At 55.4% G+C, this 22923-nt stretch overlaps 1 protein-coding gene across 1 annotated transcript in view; it reads right to left on the bottom strand.

The window, feature by feature from the left end:
• Positions 4306–22923, bottom strand: part of COX10 (COX10 homolog, cytochrome c oxidase assembly protein, heme A: farnesyltransferase (yeast)) — a 98745-nt gene continuing 80127 nt past the window's right edge. Inside the window, 2 exon segments of the mRNA NM_001244626.1 lie at positions 4306–6146; positions 15828–16060. Of these exon segments, the coding sequence (NP_001231555.1) occupies positions 5743–6146; positions 15828–16060 (637 nt within the window). The 3' untranslated portion in view covers positions 4306–5742.

Raw genomic sequence — 22923 nt, 5'->3', positions numbered from 1 at the left:
TGAGATCAAAGGGAATCTCTGGTTCATGAGAAATGGAGGCTGTCGTCCAGGAGGATCCGGCCGCGGGCGGAGGAGCAAAGGGAGGAGGAGGCAGGGGGAGGCAGGGCGGAGATGCGCAAGAGCCGAGACGCCCCGAGAGCGGAGATGAGCGGGTGCGGCGGCCACCTCTGTGGGGCACAGGGGTCCGCTTTAGGAGCGACGGCCCTGTGAAGACAGACGTACTGAGGGTGGCGCACTCAGCACCGAAACAGACCCAGAAAGACCCGGACGCCTGGAAGGAGGGGTGAAGGCGAGAAGGAAACCCAGCCAGCCCCTCGCCAGGCGCGCACGCCTGCACCCCGCACCCTGCACCGCCGGGTGGTGATTCTGTCTCCATTCTTGTTCTACTTCGTGGCCGCTGGCGCTGTGCCCACGTGAGGCCGGAACAACGCGGCACTTCAGCAAAGGCGTCGGTCAAACCGCAGTTCCCTGAGGCAGCAACGTCCAAAGCAAACACCATGACCCCTTCAGTCTCCTCCCTGCAGCTCGTGCCATGGCCAGGAATCCTGCCCTGCTACCCATGGGGTGGGGGTGGGGTGAGGACCCTCCACGAGTCACAGCACCGAGGGGCAGACCCGGATTCAAATTCAGGTCTGACTCCTAAATGCATGATTTTCCCATCAGGGTGTGGATGGAACAAAGAGAGATGTCTCTGGAATTTCAAAGCAGTTGGCTGGAGATAAAATGTGTGTCAGCGGGACTAAGCTGAAAAAAAAAAGTGTATAAGGAAAAGCATCATGTTAGAGACTTGGGGGGTCCCCGGACCCTCTGAAATTGTTTGCAAAATTGTACAGGTACATATTCACTTTCCAGGAGGTGAGGCCCAACGTCCCCCAAGAGTCTCAAAGGGCATTAACCTTAGCGCCCCAGGCCTAGGAAACCACAGCGGGTTTTATGAGTCTTTCTAAATATTACAGCTGCTGGCTGCCCATAGTCCACAAATAAAGACAGTGCTTTGGAAGAGTCTGTAAAACTGACTTAGGAATACATTTGGTTTACTTTTCAGGGTAGGCGGCTGCTGTCCAGGCAGTTCTGGTCTCAGCGTAGGTATGACGTAAAGATACAAAAGGTGCCCCCCAAAAGCACCCCCAGAAGTTACCAAGTCGTTCACATTTACATGAAGACTCTATTAAAATTCTTTAACGCCTTGTGTCTACGTGTCCTACTCACATCACGGAAACTTCCTGAACCCCCAGGGTCCCTTCTCAGGGGGGTAGCGCAGGCTCATTAACAGGGTGGCCCCTCTACAAGGGAGAGGCGTAAACCAGAAAGGGAGGAAGGCGCGAGTCGGTGTGAGGCCCAGAGCGCCTCCTCCACTCGTGTTCTGCCCAAACCTTAGTCAGTCTGGGCTCTCCAGAATCCACAGGGCTGATCCACGGGCTGGTGGATCTATGGAAACGAAGTCCCAAGACGCAGGAGAGCCGAGGACACAGTCTGGTCGGAGGCTGGGTCTGAAGCCGGGGGAGACAGGTGCGCCAGGTGAAGGTCAGCCGGGGCAGAGAGCGAGCTCGTCCTCCCTCCGCCTCTCCGTTCTCTCCCGCCTTCCTCAGACCGGACGAGGCCGCCCGCGTTGGGGAGGGCGTTCTGCTTTTCTCAGTCCACGGACTCTGATGTTCATCTCGTCGGAAACACCCTCACAGACACCCCCGGAACCATGTCCAACCAGGTATCCAGGCACCCCGGGGCCCAGTCAAGGCGACACAGAAAATGAACCATCACGGTGGGATGTGTGTGGCTAAACTGAGAGTCTGGGATTAACAGATACACACTCTTCTATATAAAACAGATAAACAGCAAGGACCTACTGTATAGCACAGGGAACTATATTTAATGTCTTGTAATAACCTACAATGGGAAAGAATCTGAAAAGGAATATACATGTAAAATATAGATAAGAATATAGATAAAAGAATAAACAGAGAGAATATAAGACTATATATAACTGAATCACTTGGCATACCTGAAACTATCACAGCACTGTAAACCAACTATGCTTCAGTAAGAAAAACAAGAACAACAAAAAATAACCCTCATGCCGTCTGGTCTTTACCCCTGGTTCGCCCTACTCTCCAGCCCCAGAGGAGGAGGTTCTCACTTCCTTAGAGTGAACTCCTTCCCCACTTCTCATCCCCCTTCTCCAGGCCCTGTGCATCCCTGAGAACTGCCTAGGGTGAGGAAACCAGCAAAGAGAAAAGTGCAATCTTGCAGGAAATCTGCGACCACAAGCAGATCAGCGCTCATGCAAATGACGGAAAATGCAACACGAAATGGCTCAAGCCCCAAAGAAATTATGTAAGCGACGGTCCCGGGGAGTCACAAGCGTGGGGCCCTGCTGGAGTCGGATGACCAAACAGCAGCCGGAAACTCCAGGCTTATACCCTCAAAAGTGCAAGTTCAATTCGGACTCCCAGGCCTGACTCTCAGGGTCAGGAACTGGACCACACGGCCCGTCCTGAGCAGACCACTGTGGCCGAAAGGATGCTGTCTGCACGCGGATCAAGCCCAGGTACGCGCCAGCCCATCCAAACCCCGTGGATGTGTGAGGATGTCAGGGTGCCGTAAAGGAATGGAGGTGACCAGGGGGCTTGATGGCAAAGGTAACAGGGTGTCCGCCGCAGAGCTTTTTCACTTGCGGGTTTTTAATAGTAATTCTAAGACAGTGGCTCTCCCCGGGGTGCTTTTGCCCCCTGCCCCCCCAGGGGACACCCGCAATGCCTGGAGAAATGTTTGGTTTTCGCAACTGGGAGAAGCCTCTAGTGGAGGCCAGAGATGCTGCTGGAAGCCTGTGATTACCCAGGACAGCTCCCCCCAGCAAAGAATGTCAGTCGTGCTGAGGATGAGAAACTGTTCTGAGACCTAGAACGCAGCCAGGGGAGCTGTGACCTGCCCCATCCGAAAACAGAAGATGTGCTCTGGGAGACGGGCGGTGGGTGGGGTGGTGTCTGAAGTCAGTCGAGAAACAGGAGGACCGTAGGTTGTGGGCCTTCTGGTTGGTGCAGCCCCCGACTGTCCTGCAGGTGGTCGGGTGGGGTGGGAATGGGGACCGTTGCAGCCGTGGGAGAAGGACTTTTACAAGCCACTGGTTACCTGTTATAAGGAGCCTTCCAGGTCATTTCATCCTCCATCCTGGGCTGAGAGACACCATCCCTCTGACCAGGGGCTTCTGGTGGCCCAGGTGGGGTTACCTTCTCAGAAAGCACCAACTGAGCATCTCCGCAGGGCTTGTCATGATTGGCCTGGTGTCTCAGCAGGATGACAACGGCTGCTGCGTGGAAAAGTCTCGGGCAGGGACAAAAGTAGAGAGAGAGCCATCGGGAGGCGTGGAGGCAAGGGGGGGGCAGGCGTCACACCTCGCTGGTGGCAGTGGAAGAGGGAGAGGCTGTCAGATGCGGAAGACGTTTAAAGAGCGCTCAAAGCGGTGGCTCAAGCCAGTGATGGACCGCAGAGCGAGTTATGACCCAGTCTGGGCCAATGAGAACGAGAGCCCAGGGTGGTCAGACACCTTGCTTCTCAGACGTTCCATGATGTCCACGTGGGGCCCAGGGACTGAGTGATGGAGTCCGAATCAGGAAGTGAGCGTCGGGGCTTCTCCGACCCAGAACACCCCTCCCAACTTCCACAGGCTCGGAAACTGTACTCTGTCCAGCACGGGGTCAATTACGTTGACTTACCAACGAAAGAGAAACGTACTGCTCCCACTTCATTTCCACTCCAGGCAGATGATCAACTTATTTAAAAGGTTTGACAGCGGATGGGAAAACAGCAGAAGCAGCACGGCAGCGTCCGAGTCGATGGCTGGACCTTGTTTGTTTTCCATGTGTTTTTTATTTGGTTGCCTGATGGGTTGACAACATGGATCCTACAAGATGGATGGAGAAAAGGCACCCCTGACAGGTGAAGTGCTCTGTGGGTGATGGCTCGCTGGCCGATCATTCCAGAGAAAAAAACCAAGGCCACCTCCCAACCCAGTTCTTCTCTGAGCCAAATGAGTTCTCCTGGGCTGTGCGGGTGTCATCGTTAAGAGGGTTTTGAAGGAAGGAGGCGGGGAGAGACTGGATGATTCCGAGCAGAGGGTGGGGAGCGGGTGGAGCCCGGCCTCTGCTTATGACTCTTTTGGGAGCACAGGCTGCTCACTTCCAGCACCTCAAACAGAAACATCCACGGTCCTTCTGTTCCTCTGCCAGTTTGTGAAAATGAGGCAAGTGTTATCATTTCCACCAGGAGCCGGAGGTGGAGTGGAATGACGTCACACACACTGCGGTTCTGAGGGGCTGGTTTATTGCAGCAGGAAAAGAGAACCGATGCGCTTTACAAATCTGAGGGCTGCGGGTGCCGCCCCCCAACCCCCTGCCCCCCACGACATGCCTGTGTCACTTCCCACAGTGCCATCTGGACACGGCCAAGAGAGGTGTTTCAGGTAAGTGGAAACAGACATCAGATACTAACTGCATTGTTTTGGGGAGTTGTGAGAGAACAGGCATACTGCAATGACTGCCTAAGTGTTGCTTAAACTCCCCGAATGAATTCCTTCCAGGGCAGCCATGCCCCTGGAGCCTGAGTAATGAAAACATCCTGTTAAGCTTCAAGACCTTCAGGCAAGTGGGAGTGGAGAGTGGATGAGGGGACGGACGTGAAGCCTGAGGGATGGAGGCACACCTGGCTGCGGGGACCCACCCCTCCCAGGACCAGGAGCACCCCCACAGGGGGCCAGCACCTGCTTCTGGCTCTCAAAGCCACTGGACACGTGAAGGCTCATTTCTGAATTCAGAAGATAGAAGGATGGAAATGTGCTTTCCACTAAAGGGACAGGAACGTGAGCTGCGTGGGCTGGCTGGCCCTGCTCACCCTTTTCTGATTCCCCTTCTCCTTTGGCCTCAGAGCCTTGCAGCAAAGAGAAGCCGACAACCACAGTCGTGAATAAAGAGGAATTGATGGATCAGAGCTGGAGGGATTTCTGGTTTTAAGTCGAGAGAGACCCTTCCAGAAAGAAATGCTCTGATACCTCCTATATAGTAAAGCGAACTTTAAAGATGCCTTTGATTGCTTGGAGTTTCTGAAAGCTGACAGGTCGGGGTTGGGGGTCTGGGGTGGGGGGGCTGGCGGTCCAGCCTGAGGTTCCCTGGGCAACCGTTTGGAATTCTTCCTGCCAAGGCCGAGCGGCAGCACATCCGTGGTTTTGTCTGAGGGATGGTCAGGCTGAGGAGGTGTGGGGCGAAGGGAGCAGAAAGAGGGGCCCTGGCTCATTCACAACAAGGGGGGCTGTCCCAGCAGGGACCGGAGGCCACAGAACCACAGATACCACAGTGTGAGCTCGCACCTTGTCTGGCTGGCAGGTGGGGAGTATGTGTGGAGGGACCAGGAAAGGCTCACCTGCACTTCTACCTGAGGGAGAGGATGAGCAGACAGGGTGGGGCTGGCGCGAGAGCTCCATAACGACCCGCAAAGGGGTTAACCACTCCTTGTGTTAATCGACCGAGTCAACGCAGTCCTAATGGGGAGCATTTTGGATATCACCATTTACAAAAGTTGTTGAGCGAGCCCTGAGCACCAATTATGTTACAACCTTGTCCCAAACCCTGCGATTTCTCTCTTGGTGTTTTCAGATTACCAAAATATTCCTGCCTAACAGCAGAGAGGAAAAACAAAACAAAACAACCTGTGCGTCTCCTATGTTTCTCGCCGTTCCCGCACGACAGCGTGACGTCAGCCCTGAGGCTCCCTGGCGTCGCCCCGCCCGGCCGGCCGCTTGCAGGTCAGCATCAGCAGCAGGAACAGAGGCAGGTGCCAGAGGCTGCAGAAGAACAGCTTCCGGGAGCTCTTCCGGTCCGCGTCCCTGTAGAACCGGAAGCCGAGGTAGGAAATGTACAGGTTGATGGGGAGGGCGATGACCGGGAAGGTCCACGTGGTGACATCCAGGGCAGGGGCCGCGGCGGAGAGTGCGATCAAAGCCAGGCAGTGGCGCAGGGCGACACGGCGGCACAGCGCCGGGTGGGTGACCGACATCATGCAGTAGCCGCCCCGGGAGTAGTCTTCGCGGAGGCCCCAGCTCAGGGCGTTGAAATGGGGAAACTGCCAGGAGTAGAGGATTCCTCCCAGAAGAATTGCTCCTGCAGAGGTTTGAGGGAGAGTGGGGAGCAAGACACGCTGTCAGCAGAGGTTGACAGAGCCATCGTCCCGCTGACCGGCAGCTGCCGACCCGGCGGGGCTCCCTTGGGCCCCCCGCGCATCTGCGCTGCCCTCTGCTCCGAGGGGAGGTGGAGATGGGCAGGGAGCTGAACCTCTCCAGATCCCCCATCCTCACCGCGGGGGCTGGAGGCCTGGCACGAGGGCATCCGGCTTCCTGCAGCGCGGAGCACCTGTGGCTCCTGCCCACGCCCCGCCCCCCGCGGTGCCAACTCCGCCACAACAAAGGTCGCATTCACCGAGGGCACTGTCCCAGTAGGGCTTCTGGCCTGGGCTTTGGCTCTGTTTCCACCAGCTGGGCTAGTGGGTGAGGGGCTTGGGCCTGAGGTGGAAGGACACTCCCCAGCAGGTGGCAGCTCCCTGCTTGACAGAACTGAAGCCACTGCAGAGCTCCCCATGTCACCAGGGCCTCAAGGGACCGGCCCTCATGTCAGGGAGAGGAGGGGACTCAACATCTTAACTCGCTTATTCCCAGTGGCGCAGGGTAGCAGGAGGGCTGTTGCCCCCCGTCCATTTTAACCCCGTCTCTGCTGTGCACATACCCCTGAGTTCATGGACACACACTCTGATTTCAGTAGTAAAAGCAGCAGCTGCTACTGGTTGAATCTGGTGGCAAACAGATGGTGACGACCACCTGCCAGGTATGACCCTGGATGTAGAGAAACAGTGGCCAACACGACACAGCCCTGCGCTCGGGCGCCCGAGAGGCAGGACACAGCGCTGCTGCTGCTGTTCAGAGAACCAAAAATTGGGACTGACTGCTCTGCTTGGGGAAGGCTGCCCGCCCCAAAGGTGAGCTGGAGGCCATGACCCAACTCTGCCGATCCTGTGAAGAGCCCAAGAGCCGTTCAGCGTGTTTCTGGGACAGCGTGGAGGCTGTGGCAGGGCTGTGGCAAGGACAGGATGGTGAGGTCAGACGGGGAAGGGCTTTCCCCCCAGTGCAGCCGTCTCCAGGGAGAGTGGGTCACGGGGGACACGGGACCACCAAGGGGGCAGGTGGTCGGAGGCTTGGGAGTGGCAGACCCTGAGGTCTTCTCCACAGATGGGGGACACGGGGAGCACAGTTCCCAGTGGCCATGGGAAGGTTCTATTTGGGGCTGTTTTCTCTGTCAGGCATCCTGGTTAAGGCCTTGCAGCGTGCATACCGGGATGATGAATTAACTTGCCTGGGGCTACTCAGCTTCACTGGCACTGGGTACCAGCATCATCTAGAAGGCTAATGCCACACAGTGAGCGAAAGGGGTAACGGGGCACTGCCGGGCGGGGACCTAAAGGCACTGGAGCGGAGCAGAGGAAGGCCTGCTGGAAGGAGAAACTGCAGTGACATGTCCCGCTCACTAAGATACGAGTGCTGGTACCTTAAAAAAAAAGGCTTGCTCAACTACAAACACGCATGATATTTTTCTTGACAGCGAGCACCCCTGGGGAATTAGTGGAGACAGAAGGGAGGCTTGGACCACCCAGGTACAACTGAACTGGAAAACGGGGACAGAAGGCAACTCCGTCCTATTTTGACGGCACACAGAACCATCTCTGGACGTTATAGGGCCCCGCGCAGAGGAGGACTGGGACCGGGTCTCGGGGCATCAGGCAGGGAGCAGCCACCAGCTCCGTGCCGTCACATCCAGGGGACTGGAGCAGATGACGTCCTGCAGTTATGACGGTCAAGCTGTATCCCGCCAGGAGCAGCATCGGCAGCGACTTGGAAATGAGGAGCGGACAGGTGGTCCGGGCTCAGGAGTTGTCCTGCCACTGAAACGGCCGCGAAGGAGCCAGGCTTTTTGGATACTGTTAAGATGTCAGGCTCCAACGTGGACCCTGCTGGTCTCTCTCCAAAGCCCTCTTTCTTGCTGTGCCAACTGGAGTATTCTGTTTCGCTCAACACACATGTTCAGTTAGGCTTCTCCTTAAACTAACATAATTAAAAAATTCATTTTCATAGAGTAGCGCACTGCTTAGTCGGTGAGAGGAAACTGGGCAGGGGTTTGGCTCCTGCTGCAAATGAAAAGCGCTTTAGAAATCACAGCTCAGCCTTAATGGACTGTAATCAGAAAACCTCTGCCCCCACACAGGTCTACTCCACGGGCTGCCACCGGCTCTGCTCCTATAGAAGATGGGAAACAAATTACCGTCTCCATCAAGATAAGGGGGACGAGAACAGGAAGGCTGGGATGTGGCCGGGGGCTGCCGGGGCACCCACCTTCCTTGTAGGGAAAACAAAGCCCTTCGTTTCCTGACTCGGAGGCCCCCACCTCAGCCTCGCCCCCAGACGGGTCTGTTTTCACGGAGCCGATGTTCTGTGACAACAGGTATTTACTGTGTGCCCACTGGGACGGGCACGGCCTGTTCTCCAGGCCCTCTGCTGGAGTCTGGCCAGGGACGGAGACAATGCAAAGGGGGTCACAGCCCAGCAATGTCACCTTCGTGCAGGGCTTGTGGGGAGCACACAGGAGGAAGAGCTCAGCAGGCCCTGGAGAGATCAGGGAGGGCTTCCTGGAAGAGGTGACCTGTGAACTCAGATCTGAAGGTGGTCTCTGCATTTCAATCTGCTCACTCAAGCATGCACTCCCTGCTTCTTTGTAATGTGTTTTCTCATTTTCCTACCTAACTCTCCAGAATCTTCACACATACGTGGTTAAATCGTGTCCAGAAGAAATGTCTGTTTTCTTCCTTGGAGTCAAATGCTAGTTGGTCTGTGAGTAAGGATAAGAGATGTGGGGATCTGTGAGACAGGCGGCCTATCTGTGTGTGTGTGTCTCTCCAGAGGACAGCGGCTTCCTGAGGTCCTGAAACCACAAGCCTGGCTCGGAGGCTCCTGCAGAGACCCCCCGGGTGTCCACAGCCTGACTTCCCTCCGTCCACAGAAAACGGAGTTGAGCCCACGGATTGTGCTGCGTGTGTGAGCAGCCGAGGAGCACGCCAAGCCCGTGGCCCCGCTCCAACTCGGGGCACAGGAGGCGAGGCGAGGCGAAGGGAGGGAAAAACTGTCAAAATACCTCCCGACGCCTCTAGTCTGGGCTGTACCGATGGGAGACCCTGCCTCTCGGCCCTCTGCCGGGCCCAAGCCCACCTCCATCATTCTGTCGGCAGCGCCACAGCATCTTGGGCCAGAAACCCCCAAGCTGGAGCCCGGCCTCTGCACGTGCTCTTCCAAAAGCCATCCTTGGAGCGGGGCTCGGTGGTGGCAGCCTGCTTCCTCTGCCGCCTGGAGGGTTCACGCTCAACCCTCCCTGCCCGACCCACCACTCCCTGCCATTCACGCTCCACGCAGCTCTGGACAGCGGCTCCCTGTCCCCGTGGCCTCAGCAGCACGTCTGCTCCACGGCTGGTTTGTCTGAGCCTTGGGGGTCACGTGCTCATGTAAACTGGGCGCCCGAGGCCTCACGGTCACAGATTTCAAAGCCTGTCTCTAGAGGGTGAACACAAGGGAGCCTCCCCTGCACTGGCTTCTAGGGTGCGCAGATAAAGAGGCTAGTGTATCGACTGCGCGGCAGCAGAGGGGAAAGCGAAAAGTCCCCTGAAAATAGGAAACAGAGCGGCAACTGCCTCCTGCCCTTGAAGAACCCTCTGGAAGTGACCTGGGAGTGATGAAGACGGGCAGCGAGGGGCATGGATGCCCTCCCCCTGTGGTCCACGTCCTCCGTCCACTCGGAGTCACCGCAGTTTCATCCGAGGGAAAGGTGGGGGAGGAGGAAGCACGACATGAGCCCCGACTCTGAGCAAGGAGACCCCCCGTCGCTCCTTCCTGTTTCCCTGGGGGCTTCCCTCCCTCAGCCCCCACTCAAGTCCGTCTATCACCCAAACATGGATTTGTGTGTTGAACAGAACTGATTAAACGTGCCCTCCAGGCCCCACGTCTACCAGGGTCCAGCCCTCTGTGATCCTGACCAACTCCGGGGACCCAGGGACCAGCACGGCAGGTGCACTTTGTACCAAAGGGTTGCCAATTATACCACCGACCTCCTGCTCCAGGCGTTTCTCATTCACTCTTTCTTAGACCTTTGAAGAGAACCAGGCTCTAAGTACTGTTTGCTTTGCTAATATTCCCATAATGTTCCTTGTTCACTCTGTCTTTAGAAATGGCATTTATCTTCATCACTCTGGAGCTCTAAGGCTAGTTATGGAACCGTCTCACGCAAAAGGAACTCACTCGTTTCCGAGTCTGATTTCAAGGGGAGGCAGTGTTTTAAGGGAAGTCTTCCACGGTGCCTGGGTTATACAGGGTCTGGTGCTTCGCAAGCTCTCAATCAATATTTGTTGAATGAACGAGTGAGTAAATTTCCTCGACTCTATTCTATCTTCTCATCCTGGAATAAAGGAGGTACATACGTGGAGACCGTACTTCCCATTCTGTAGTTTACCAGCTGGGGCGAAAACAACCTCATTCTCTTTTTGTTACTAAAACCATCCATCTGCCAAATGTCACTCTCTGCTAAGTCCTCATTTGTAACTCAATGTAGGCCGACATAATTAATGTTTACCACACAACAACATCTGAATTCCAAACCAAAGGCAGACAAGTCAGCTCTGCAAGGCAGTCACCAGACCCATTAGATGAACTTCCAAGACTGGGGATTTACGCATATTTGGAAACACGATGAGACAGACTCGGGGGTGACGGGGGAGAGGCAGCTTTGGCAAGGAGCAGGGGAAGGCACTTTAACCTGAAGCCCCTGAGACGAACTCGAAGGTCTCCGGAGGTAAACACAGCTGAGAGGCCTAATGCGTGTGGCTCCAGGCCCAGCCGAGCTGGAGCGTCTGCTGTCGGGCACTTATCTGCAGTGTCCCCCGCCCCCCCTCCCCTCCCCAGGGCCTGCAGGTCACCTCCCTCACTGCTGCCCACTGCTACAGGAGCAAAGCAGGCGCTTCCACCCCCAAGACAGCAAGCTGGCTGCACTGTGGGCAGCCCTCTCATTCAGCCGTCCTGAGTTTTCGTTGGTAAGCGTTTTTCATAGTTTCTGCTCGCAGCAGTGAAGTTAAAAAAAAAGCAAAGTAATTAGGCAGGTGGGTGGAAAGGGCGGACCCTGGGTCTGGGAGGAGAATGGACGGAAGAAGAAACTCCGCCTTTATTGGCAGGAGGGCCACAGAGAGCACTTTCGGGGCTGGCACCCATGAAACAGAAATGCCACTGAAAGCCGTCTGGGCCTCCTCCGGGGAGAGAGGGGCTGGCTGTTTACAGGTGTCTGCGCAGCTGCAGCAGGCAGACAGCAGGAACACGGAGCCCCTGCTGAGCTTTCACCATTTCCGTCCTTAATTGTTTGTCTTCACCCCCACCCCCCATGCTGCCTCACTCGCCGAACCCACCAGGGCTGGGCTGGATTCCCCAGGGCCAGGTCACGCTCGGGCTTTGGACCCAAACTGCGGGCCCATCTACAATGTGAGAAGCTCTTTTCCACGAGTGATAAAACCAAAACAAAACCTCGCGGGGGAGGGCGCCCACCCTCGTGGTGGTCCCTCCACTTATCTTGTGTCGCGTGTCTTTACTGGAGGCGGCACCAGTGTTCAGTCCCCAGAGGCCTGGCCCGGCCCCGGGGTGACCACGGAGACCACCCGCAGATCTGGACGCTCAGCACGGGAAGGGCACTGGCGGGCGGCACTGCTGCTCCGCTCCAGCCGAGGCGCTCCGTCCCCTGCAGCCCCTTGGCTCGGGTCTCCCCCCCACCAGGGTCGGTTCCTTCAGGGCCCACCCCTGCGGCCCGCGCCGCGGCCTCCCCGACCCCGACCCCCGGCTGCGAGCCCCCGGCGAGGCTTCGGCCCAGGTCCACCTGGTCAGGGTGGTGGTGACGGAAGCGCCGGTGCTGGGGTCCCCCCTGGCTGACCAGCGGGGACAGTGGCCCGGGGCCGTGTTCGCTGCGGGCTTCCAGGCCCGGCCCCTGTGCCCCTCTTCCCGGAAAGCCCCCTCCCTCCTCAGGTAAACGGCCCGTCCCTGAACTCGGGGGTGTTCGGCTGCAGCGGCTTGGTGGGCCCGATGGGGAGGGGGAGAGCCCCCGGCCCTCTGAAGGCCCCCCTCCCGCGGAAGCTCAGTCCGTTATTTGGTCGCCCGCCCGCTTGTCCCTGGAGGTGCTGAGGTGTGATGTCGTGACCTCCCTCTCTCGCAGGGTCCGGCACCCTGGCAGCTGTGGGGACGCCCTGGGAAGGGACGAGCCCCGGCCTCTCACCCACCTCACCCCACGGGAGCATTCTCTCTCCCGGCTGCGCCACCGTGATGGGTCTCAGGACAAAATGGTTTGGTGGAACCACAGAAGAAAGGGGACATTCCTGGCTCTTTTGTTTTTCCCTGAGGAGCTTGGTCAAACGACCACATCCCCCAAGATCAGAACCCAGAAGAGATACAACTAACCTGGGTGGCTAATACAAACGAGCTGTTGGCACCTCTGGATAATACCACCTGCCACACCCCTTGCCCAAAGCCCAGGGCAGTTGCAGGACAGGCGGACAGCCAGAGCGCTCCCGGGTTCTGGCTCTTCAGGCCAGAGGTTCTCAAATGAAGTCCTGGACCAGAGGCATCAACGTTACCTGGGAACTTGTGAGACATGCAGATTCTCAGGCCCTGCCCCGGGCCCGCTGAACCAGAAACTGTGGGGACAGGGCCCAGGACTCTCTCTGGGTTTCAACAAGCCCCCCATCCAGGGGATGCTGAGGGGCACTGACGTTTGAGACCTACCATTCTGGACTTCGGCGAGTGGCTGCCGTGGTCGAAAGTGCAGCTCTAGAGATGATACAACCACATAAAATCAGAGCCGCCTCAGGCCCTGGAGTCTCAGCAATGGGACTCTTACATCTCTCGGATCCCGCCTCACTGTTCCTGTCGCTTCCTCCTGCAGAGTCCTTACGCAGAGCTGACAGTAGGGAAACGCCTGACACTTGACCTTGGAGTGCCTTAGTTTTTTCGTCTCTAAAACAGAAGGTTCTTCACTGATTCATTCCTCCATTTAGTTCATTTATTCAAATCGTTCAAAGAGCTATCGCTTACCTCAGCTTGGCTCTACTTAGCAAATTACCGTTTGGAAACTTTTGAAGCAGTTTAAAACATTACGTAAAGTAGCGTAACTCCTTCTATATAAACCGGATGAGGCTTTAGGTGTATGATTTGATCTGCGTAAGTCAGGATTCGGGGGCAGTAAGCCGAATCGTTTTTGTGTGTCCACAGTGCACCTTTATACAATAGAAACGGCAAAAGGAACATCTCTGTGTGGGTTGTACACATTTTCAGCAACTCTCTTGTACACCAGGGTCAGTTTAGGTGGATAAAGGATCTTGTTTTTCAAGAAAAATGTGCAAATTCACACTGCTACTAAACCAGGTACGGCCTGGCCCTGGGCTGCTCCTCATTAAGGAGCTTGTACACAAACGATTAAATTTGGATTGCAAAAACACCACAACTGAAATTTTTATAAAAAAATTATTTTAGGAGGCCTGTTGTGGCTCAGCGGGATATGAACCTGACTAGTACCCATGAGGACACAGGTTCAATCCCTGGCCTCACTGAGTGGGTTTCAGGATCTGGCATTGCTGTGAGCTGTGGTGTAGGTCGCAGATATGGCTTGTATCCTGTGTTGCTGTGCCTGTGGTGTACACTGGCGGCTACAGCTCCAATTGGACCCATAGCCTGGGAACCTACACATGCCACGAGTGCAGCCCTAAAAAGACCAGGAAAAAAAATTATTTTAAATATGCCTCTTAAAGGTTTAGCCAGGACTGTGCCTGAGCAGAGAAGGCTTCGGCCTGAGTGTGCCTCCTGGCCAGGAGGCGGCTGCAAACCCCCTTCTCTCTCTGGTCTCCGGGGACACAGCTCTAGCCGTGCTGAGGCCCAAGCTCTGGGAGGACAAGGGGGCCTCCAGCCTCCAACCTCCAACAGGAACCTGGGTGCTAGGACCCTGCACGACAGAGATGACCTGGCTCCCCACGGCCCTGGGCTGGACCCCCCTCGCACATACCCAGCGACACGTGTCCCTGGGCTGTGGCACTCAGCCCTGACCCTGGCCCTGGCCCTGACCCTGACCGTTTCTGGAGCCTTGTTCCTTCTGTCAGGTTTGAGGAAACCGAATAGGGTTCGTGACCGTGTCCATCAGCCGGGCAGTGGCCTGGAGCAGGTGTCCACGTGCAGAGGGCACCGCTGGGCAGGGCTGGGAGTGACCCACTCCCTTGTGTGGTCTCCAAGCCAGTGTCTGAGCAGTCACTGGAAGGGCTTGGAGGGGGCCGGAGGGAGGAGGCCTGCTGGGTCAAGGCTGGGGCTGCAGGCAGGACCGAGCAGGGGCATCCACTCGGAGGTTTGGGGGCTCCCAGGTGTGCTCCTTAATGGCAAACTGAAAACTGGGGGGACACCCAGAGTCAGCGGGTCCAGGGACGCCAAACCCATGCTCTCCCCTCCGTCCTCCCTCACCCAAGACGGAGGTCCCTGAAGGGCCCCGTACATGCTCCACTGAGCCTGGAGGCCTCGCCTGTCCGCAGAACAACAGCCAGGTAACGCCTGGGAATAGTCCGGAGTTTGCAAACCAGTAACATCCCACGACCTTCCTCCACCTGCACTGCTCCACCGACTGCATGAACAAGGAATACCCGCAATCCTCACTGCATCCTCCAGAGTCCCACGTGGGAGGGGGAGGGAGACGCAGCATCCGGGGGCAATGCGGTTCTGCAGGCACCCCGCTCCAAGCCCAGGCCCCTCCCCAGAGCCCTGACCCCTACTCGGATGAGACCCCGGCTTCCAGTTCATCACAGAGCAAAGGAGCACGGACGCTCTGGAATATTCCATGTGCAGATTCATGAAACGCCAACATTCACAGGATATGAAAACCATTCTGGGCGACAATCGCGGTAAAGGTGTAATGGCCTGTGTAAGCCCGCCAAATCGGAGAGTAAGGGCTTTTATGAACAGTCTCAGAAATGTGGCTTCTAGGGCAACGGTTTATGGTCAATAGGCTTTTGATCTCTCATGTGAAAAATATGTACTTACATATATTGCAGGAAACCTCACCACTTCCTTCCTAAGTGTCGGTCAAAAACACTAATTACTTGACTAATTAGGCTGTGAAACTTCCCTTACAGATGGTCAAAATGAGCTATTTTCACCCCACAAATTCCGTTGTGACATACCAGCCAAAAAAAAAAATGGAGGAATGTCTCAATGGTTTTTTGGAGCCGGCATGAACAATTTAAGCAAATCATAAAAAAAGAAGTAAGAAACGAATGAAAACTGTTCTCTCCCAGAAGGGGAAATAAGCCGGTTCTGCGGGCGTGAGGAGCTGGGGCAGGAGGCCCGCTGACAGAAGCATCCCCGCACCTCCCGCCGGGCCGGGCCGGCCCCAGCGCGCCAGGCCTGCCTTGCTGCTGACTTTGGGGAGCTTTCCTTCCCTTCTACCGCGGTCCTCCGTTTTCTCGGCCTTTCCCTGCTCAGGCTTCAGGTCTCCCCTCGGCCCTGCGCCCGCAGCACACCCGCACACTGGCCCAAGGGTTAGCGGGGAACACAGCGGGATCCCAGTCCCGCCCCGGGGGACCAGCCCGGGGAGGAAGGGCTTCTGACAGCGGGGACAGCGCGGGAAGGGGCCCCGGGCTCCGAGCTCTGGCATCCAGGCCCCCGGCTGGGGAGAGGCGGCGACACTCACCAGCGTCCAGGCTGCCCGTGGCTGCTGTCCAGCCCATGACCGGAGGGATGGCGCCCACCACGGCCCCGACCCACGTGTTGGCGATGCTGACCCTCTTGAGCGGCGTGTAGCAGCAGGTGTACAGGAAAATGTTGAAGACGCCCAGGGCTCCCGTGAGCGGATTCACCCCCCAGGTCAGCAGGGCGACCCCCGGAACAGCGCAGCAGGTGGCGAAGGACACGGCCAGCAGCGGGCTGCAAGAGAAAGAACAGGGCCCTCACTTTCCGCTCCCGTTCGTCAGGCTGCACGTCCTGGCTGAGCGATGGGGCGGGGGCGCGGGGAGGCGGGCTTGGCGTCCCCCTGGCCCCGGACACCCTCTTGATGCCAGTCATGATGGGGCAGGGGGGATGTGCTTGCAAGAGCCGGGGCTGCTCCCTTGGCCTTGCCAGTGGGGACTCACGCAGTCAAGAGAGTGGGGGCCACTGCACCCCAGATCCACTAGAGGCTCTGCCTGTCCCTCCCCAGCCTGGAGCTGTCCAAGCCACCCCATCCGCATCCGGGCAGGGTGGCGACCGCCCCTCCTCACAGGGCTGACCCGAGGACTGCCCCACACGGCGCCCGCTTTGCACACGGGTCTTCCCTCTTTTTCCGGCTTCAGCTGTTTTATTGTCTTCATTTTTGAAAGTGTCACTGAAGCACAGTGGGTTTACGAGGTTGCGATCGTTTCTGCTGTGTAGCAGAATGATTCGGCGAGACATGTACGCGTCCATTCTTCTTCAGATTCCTTTCCCATGCAGATTTTCACAGACTCCTGGGTAGCACTCCGCGTGCTGTGAGCGGGTCCCTGTTGACCAGTCACTGCACAGACCTCGGCGTGCACAGGGTTCTGCTGTACAGCTGGCGGTGACGGAAGAACCACCCGGAACCCAGGATTTACGATGTGGGCAAAACCCAGCATCTTGCTTCTGAGAGCAATTCTACCAATATTTATCCTTTATTTACAAACAACACCCCACGAGCAACAAGGGGTGAGACCAGTGTGTCTGAGTACCTGGACGCGTAATAAACGACAGGCACCAGCTCCAGCCAGCTATGCGACACCGGGCGCTGCTGTGGTGACAGCACCCTGGGCCAGCGTGTGTTTATAGACGCGGGACTGTCAGGAGGAGGCGGCACAAGACGACGTGTGTAAGTCGTCAATTAAAACCCTGGTGCCGAGGGTGATCGCGAGCCTGGCTCTCAGCGGAGCCCGAGTCCTGTGACAGCCTTTGTGTGGAATCCCGAGAGATGCTTTTGGAAAGTGTGGGTAAGCTGGATCTACTGGTGGCAGCTCATCTGCATGTCTGTGGACTCTTCCTGAAGAAATCAAACGAGGGACACAAGCCTGCCTTGTCCTTAGAGAAGCCACGGGTCACTCCCAGACCCCTCCCCAGTGCCCACTGGGACGCAGGAGTCCCTGGTGCGGTCCAGGGGTCTGGCTTCGGAGGGCCAGCTCCTTGAGGGGGGCCATCTGTCCTCTGCACCCAGGTGGGGACAGTCTGTGGCCCTGTGCCTGTCACACAGCCTGGCTGCCCCTCCAGGGAAAAGACGAGCTCAGGGGAGAGGGGCCGGGAGCAGAATGCCCACCAGCTGGAGACCAGGGCACACTGGGGCGCTGGCACAAGGAAGGGAGCATCCTGGCTCCCACGCTGATATGGGGACCAGCACTGATCTTTTCCTCCCCGGCTGGGACTGTCTGACCACCCAGATGGAGCCCAGCGGAACGGGAGCTTTGATGGAAAGAGGACAGACAGGGGTGTGCTGCTGTCAAGGTGACGGTGATGGAGGAGCCAGGAACCACGCCGGAGACCAGCACGTGTCCAACCCCAAGGGTGACACTCCATCCAGTTCCTGACGCCTCTTCTGTACGTCGTGTCTAGGAGGTCCCCACAGGCCCCCTCGGCCGCCCCGTCCCCGGCATCATGCCCACCCTTGGCTCCCATTCCCGCATGGAGGACCTGCTGGAGGAGGCTGCTGGCCACTCACGGGCGTGGAGGGAGGACGCTCGGCTGGGCTGACCTCCCTGCTTCTCAGAGTGACGGAGGCAAGGCCTCGCCTTCCCAGGACCCAGATCTCCTCCGTCTCCTCCCAACAGCCGTCCCTACACAAGAGGGACGCACGCCCTCATCCTGGCATCCTTCTCCCATTTGCTCTCTCATTTTCTTTATTTATTTGGCTGCGCCTGTGGCACAGGGAAGTTCTGGGGCCAGGGATGGAACCCGAGCCACAGCAATGACGATGCCGGATCCTTAACCTGCGGTGCCATCGGGGGACTCCTTTTCCCTCATTTTAAAGGTAAACTCTCCAGTTTGGCTCTTATTTAACGCCTCCCCTCGTCTGTCTTTCCTCTTCTCCCTCCACTGGCTGCTGAGCTCCTGCATCCTCAGCCAACGGCCTGGCTCCCGTTCCCTCAGGGCTCCAAGCACCTGCTCTCCAAACCCGAGCTTGCGCTTGGACAAGGCCACCCTCGCACCTCTGCTCCTCCACCTCTGCCTCGCCGGCTGGCTCTCAAGCAGCGTTCTCTGCGGTCCTGCGACACATCCTGGGACCTGACGGCACCTAGCTTCCCTTGCAGCAGACAACACAGCCTTCCAGGGGCACAGGGGAGGGAGACGCCTGTGGGCTCGGTGTTCACATGTGTCCGGAAAGAACTGAAAAGCAGTGCAACAATTCTAACTGCTGTCCCTAGCTGTTAGCTTATAAGAACAGGTTTTCCCCTCTGGGACTCTAAAAAGCTAATTCTGTTTAGGGTGGGAGAAAAAAATGTGGCTCATAAACATTTTTATTTTTCCTGAATTGGACCTTGCATTAAAAAAAAAAAAAAAAAAAAAAAAAAAAAAGGCCGTTTACTCCTTCTGCAAGGTCTGTGGAAGCCAGTTGGGTTCAAAGATATTAGTGTTAGGAAAAGCCCTTTTAGAAAAGCACACATGAATTTAATTTATTGAGATAAGCAATTTCATGAGCAAGTTTAGTTTCTGACCCTTGTCAGCTCACAAATCATGAGGCTTGATTTTGCATCTGAATCAGACACAGGGCATGAATGCAAACGGGTTGACAGGCCCCATGAACAAAGACAAGGCTCTTGGCTCAGGTTGCCCCGATCGTTCTCAGCACCCAGATGCTCAGGGAACCCGTTTCCTTCCGGGCACAGGGAGCCGGGGTTGGCGCACGGTGTGGGCAAAGGTGCTCCAGCTGTATCTCTGGGAGGTTTATTTTACTGGGATGCTTTAATTTTCTTAAATATTTATGAAGGCAACACACGTTCATTTCAGAAAAATTGGAACCACAGAAAATCACAGAAAAGATTATAAATTATTGAATCTTTCTAGCCTTTTCCCAAAGATACATCTCCTTTAAAATGGCACAGGCTGGCAGCTGTAGCTCCAATCTGACCCTTAGCCTAGGAACTTCCATATGCCCAGGGGTGGCCCTAAAAAGCAAAAACAAACAACCCCCCCCCCCAAACACCACTGAGAATGTAATACATAATCTGTCGCAGTTTTGTTACTCTATTTTTAATATATCTTAATGATTTCCCTAGGCCCTAAGAATTACCTTATACCATTATCATTAATAGCTACACTGCAGCCTATTTCATGGATCTACCACAATTAATTCAATCCATACGTCATTTTTGGACATTTAGTATTTTCCCATCTTTTTTTTTCTTTTTCTTTTTCCGGGCTGCATTTGCTACACATAGAAGTTCTCGGGCTGGGGTGGAATCGGAGATGTAGCCACTGGCCTGCGCCACAGCCACAGCCACACCGGATCCGAGCCGCATCCTTGACCTATACCACAGCTTGCAGCAATGCCACATCCTTAACCCACTGAGCGAGGCCAGGGATGGAACCTGTGTCCTCATGGGTACCAGTGTGGTTCTTAACCTGCTGAGCCACAACGGGAACTCTTCCCATCTTTTTAATTAGAAAGTACACTGGGATGAACATCGTACAGAGAAGCCACTGTGCACAGCTCTGAGCAGGATAAATTCTGAGGGTAAGTTCCCAGTCACTGGGCCGGAGGACAGGTGCATTTTGAGGGGCTCTGAAGTCAGATTCTTAATCCGCTGCGCCATGGTGTGTGCCATGGTGGGAACTCCTATCATTTGTTCTTTATTTAAAATTTTTTTCATCACTCCTTTTGCTCCTTCCAGCGTTTAAATCCCATGGCAGCTGGCCTGATTTCTCGAGGTCGGCCCAGAAGGAGGGCTAGTCGAACTGGCTTCCCTGGGTCTCCCTGGGCTGGGATGACCCCAGGAAGCGGGCCTCGCATCTTCCTGGCAGAAGCCTTCGCCAGCAGTTCTGCCTTCAGCACAGTCTCCGGACCAGCGGCTGTGGCATCACCTGGGAACTTGTTAGGAATCCAGGAGATCTGGAGGCTTCCTGATGGCTGGGATCCAGCGCTACACTGTCACCAACGTGATGCTGGTCCTACCTGGTCTGCACCTGCCAAATGCACAGGCTGGGCCTACAGTCCTGCACCTCCATCCCTCCTCCAGCGCTGACCATGTTGGCCTGGTAAGTTGCCTACTTTCAGTTGTCTTTAGATAAATGTGACTGCAGTGGAAAGAACACGGGGCTGTGAATTAGCTCTGTAAGCAACGGACGGGGGAACCGCAGGTGTACCCTCGACCTCTCTGTTCCACCTCCCTTGTCATCTAGTCACACAGCTCCATGTGTTCTGGCCATGCCAAGGGCAGGATGAAGCCAGTGTGGCAGAGCCTTGCCGACTGTCGAGTCTGCGTGATGCGTGTGCCAGGGTTCACTGTGCCATCTCTGCCCCTGTGCCCATGGAACATGTTCACCGCAAAGATGTTTGGGGGATGCTTTGATGTTCCTTGTGTTGTTGTCACGATATTCTGGTGTCTGTAAATAGCCTAAAGCGGGTTGTTCGGGAACCAGGTGGTCTGAGTTCTCTGCTGGGAACTCCGAGGTTATCTGTATAAAAACGGGCAGATTATTTAACTGCTCTGGTCTGTGGTCGGTTCCCTCGTCTGTCAAGTCAGGGTTGTGTTAGGGCTTTTCGGATGGCAAGACTGCAAGCCAAGTCAAAGCAGCACACACAAAAGGCCCTGTGACAGCCGCCCCGGGGAAGGTGGGGCTTTCGCGCCACTCCTCTGCTGGGGGAGGATGGTGGCAGAAAACGCGCTAGCAGTTTTCTTGAAAGAAAAAAAATTCTTTGATATCCATTCACTCCCTCCTGTAAATAGGTTCCTGGCTCACACGGAGGGAGGAAAGATGATGCATTTCCAAGCTCACAGCCCAAACTGAATTACATTTTAAATTGAGGTCTCTCTCCATCGAGCATCCGCGCACAAGGCCTTTCTATCTCGTCCTTTCCTGCCCAAGGCTACGTTCCTGCCCAAGAAACTAATAGCGATGGGGGCGGGGGCAGAACAGGGAAGACAACAACGGACACTTGTCGACACATTTCTATGAATTATTTATTCCTCCTTTAAATTACTGCATTTCTTTGTTTACTAAACACCGGTCCTTAGTAGCTCTATCAAGGTGCAATTTTCTATAGAAATGAGAAACAAAGGAGCGTATACAAGCTTTCATTTGATACCTACGTATTATACTTTAATGTAATTTAAATTACCTGGCTTTTAAATAATTTACTGGCGAAAGGTGGCCTTCTGTTTGAGTAATATGTCAGAGAGGCCCAGCAAATGTTCTGTTAAATGCGGAAAGTCTTCTATTTTAAGCAGCTCTGCAGGTAACTGGGTTTCCCCCCAAATTAATCTCATATTTCTTGGTCCTTTTTCCAGAAGAAACGATTTTCAAATTATATAAAAAAAAAATTTCGGAGTCCCTGTCGTGGCGCAGTGGTTAACGAATCCGACTACGAACCATGAGGGTGCGGGTTCGATCCCTGCCCTTGCTCAGTGGGTCAAGGATCCGGTGTTGCCATGAGCTGTGGTGTAGGTTGCAGATGCGGCTCGGATCCCGCGTTGCTGTGGCTCTGGCGTAGGCCGGTGGCTATAGCTCCGATTCGACCCCAGCCTGGGAATCTCCATATGCCGCGGGAGCGGCCCAAGAAACGGCAAAAAAAAAAAGACAAAAAAAAAAAAAAAAATTCCTTTCTTTAAAAACAGAAGATAACTCAAGACCTTAATCAAATGCAGCCAATTTAACTTTAATTTCCTGCATAAACCTCACATTTGAGCTTTGACCCGAGTTTGTGGGGAGAATCTCCACAAAGAACTGATTCGCTCATGTCTCCCCAGAATTTCATTCAGGAATTTTCTATTTCTGAACCAGTCTCAAGTGATAGATGCTGGAAAAGAGCTGGGGACTGATGTAAGTTCAGAATGTCAGGAGTAGGTGAAGGAAACGAGGGCACGAAGCATATTTTAAAAGAAAATTAGTTACAGTAATTTTTGAAAAACCTTCAGTTTATGTCAAATGATGGTAACCTGCTTCAAAAAAACCAAAAAAAAAAGGAAATTGAATGTTAAAACATGTTTAAGAGAAAAGCAAGAACAAGTATGTATACTTGGCTTGATTATCTCCGAAACACGGGGGCTGCGGTACCACGTCAGGTGAAACCTTGGGGAAGAAATCAAAGCTGGTCTGAGCTGAAGGAGTTTTTGAAAACTGATGGAAGACTTATTCATCCAGGGGGAAGATAAGACGGATAGATTCGGGGGAGGAAAAGCTCAAGGAGCCTTAGCCCACTGTTGACCCATCAGATGCGGCCTTCTAACTCAGGGAGGAGGCAAAAGGCAAACTCAAGAATTCCGGGGAGTTCCCATGAGGACGCGGGTTCGATCCTTGGCCTCGCTCAGCTCAGTGGGTGAAGGATCCAGCGTGGCTGTGAGCTGTGGTGTATGTCGCAGACACGGCTCGGATCTGGTGTGGCTGTGGCTGTGGCTGTGCTGGAGGCCGGTGGCTGCAGCTCCGATGGGACCCTTAGCCTGGGAACTTCTATATGCCGCCGGTACGGCCTTAAAAAACAAAACAAACAAAGCCAAACACCACCTCGGGTATGGGATAGAGGTCCCATCTGTTTTCTCACATCCTTGAGGGCGGGAGCACCTACGGAACCCCTGCATCGCCGCCAGGTTCCCAGA

Source organism: Sus scrofa, chromosome 12, assembly GCF_000003025.6.
Source record: "Sus scrofa isolate TJ Tabasco breed Duroc chromosome 12, Sscrofa11.1, whole genome shotgun sequence".
NCBI classification, from domain to species: Eukaryota; Metazoa; Chordata; class Mammalia; order Artiodactyla; family Suidae; genus Sus; species Sus scrofa.
Note: the sequence above shows the minus strand (reverse complement) of the source record. Positions and strands in the feature narration are given on the sequence as shown.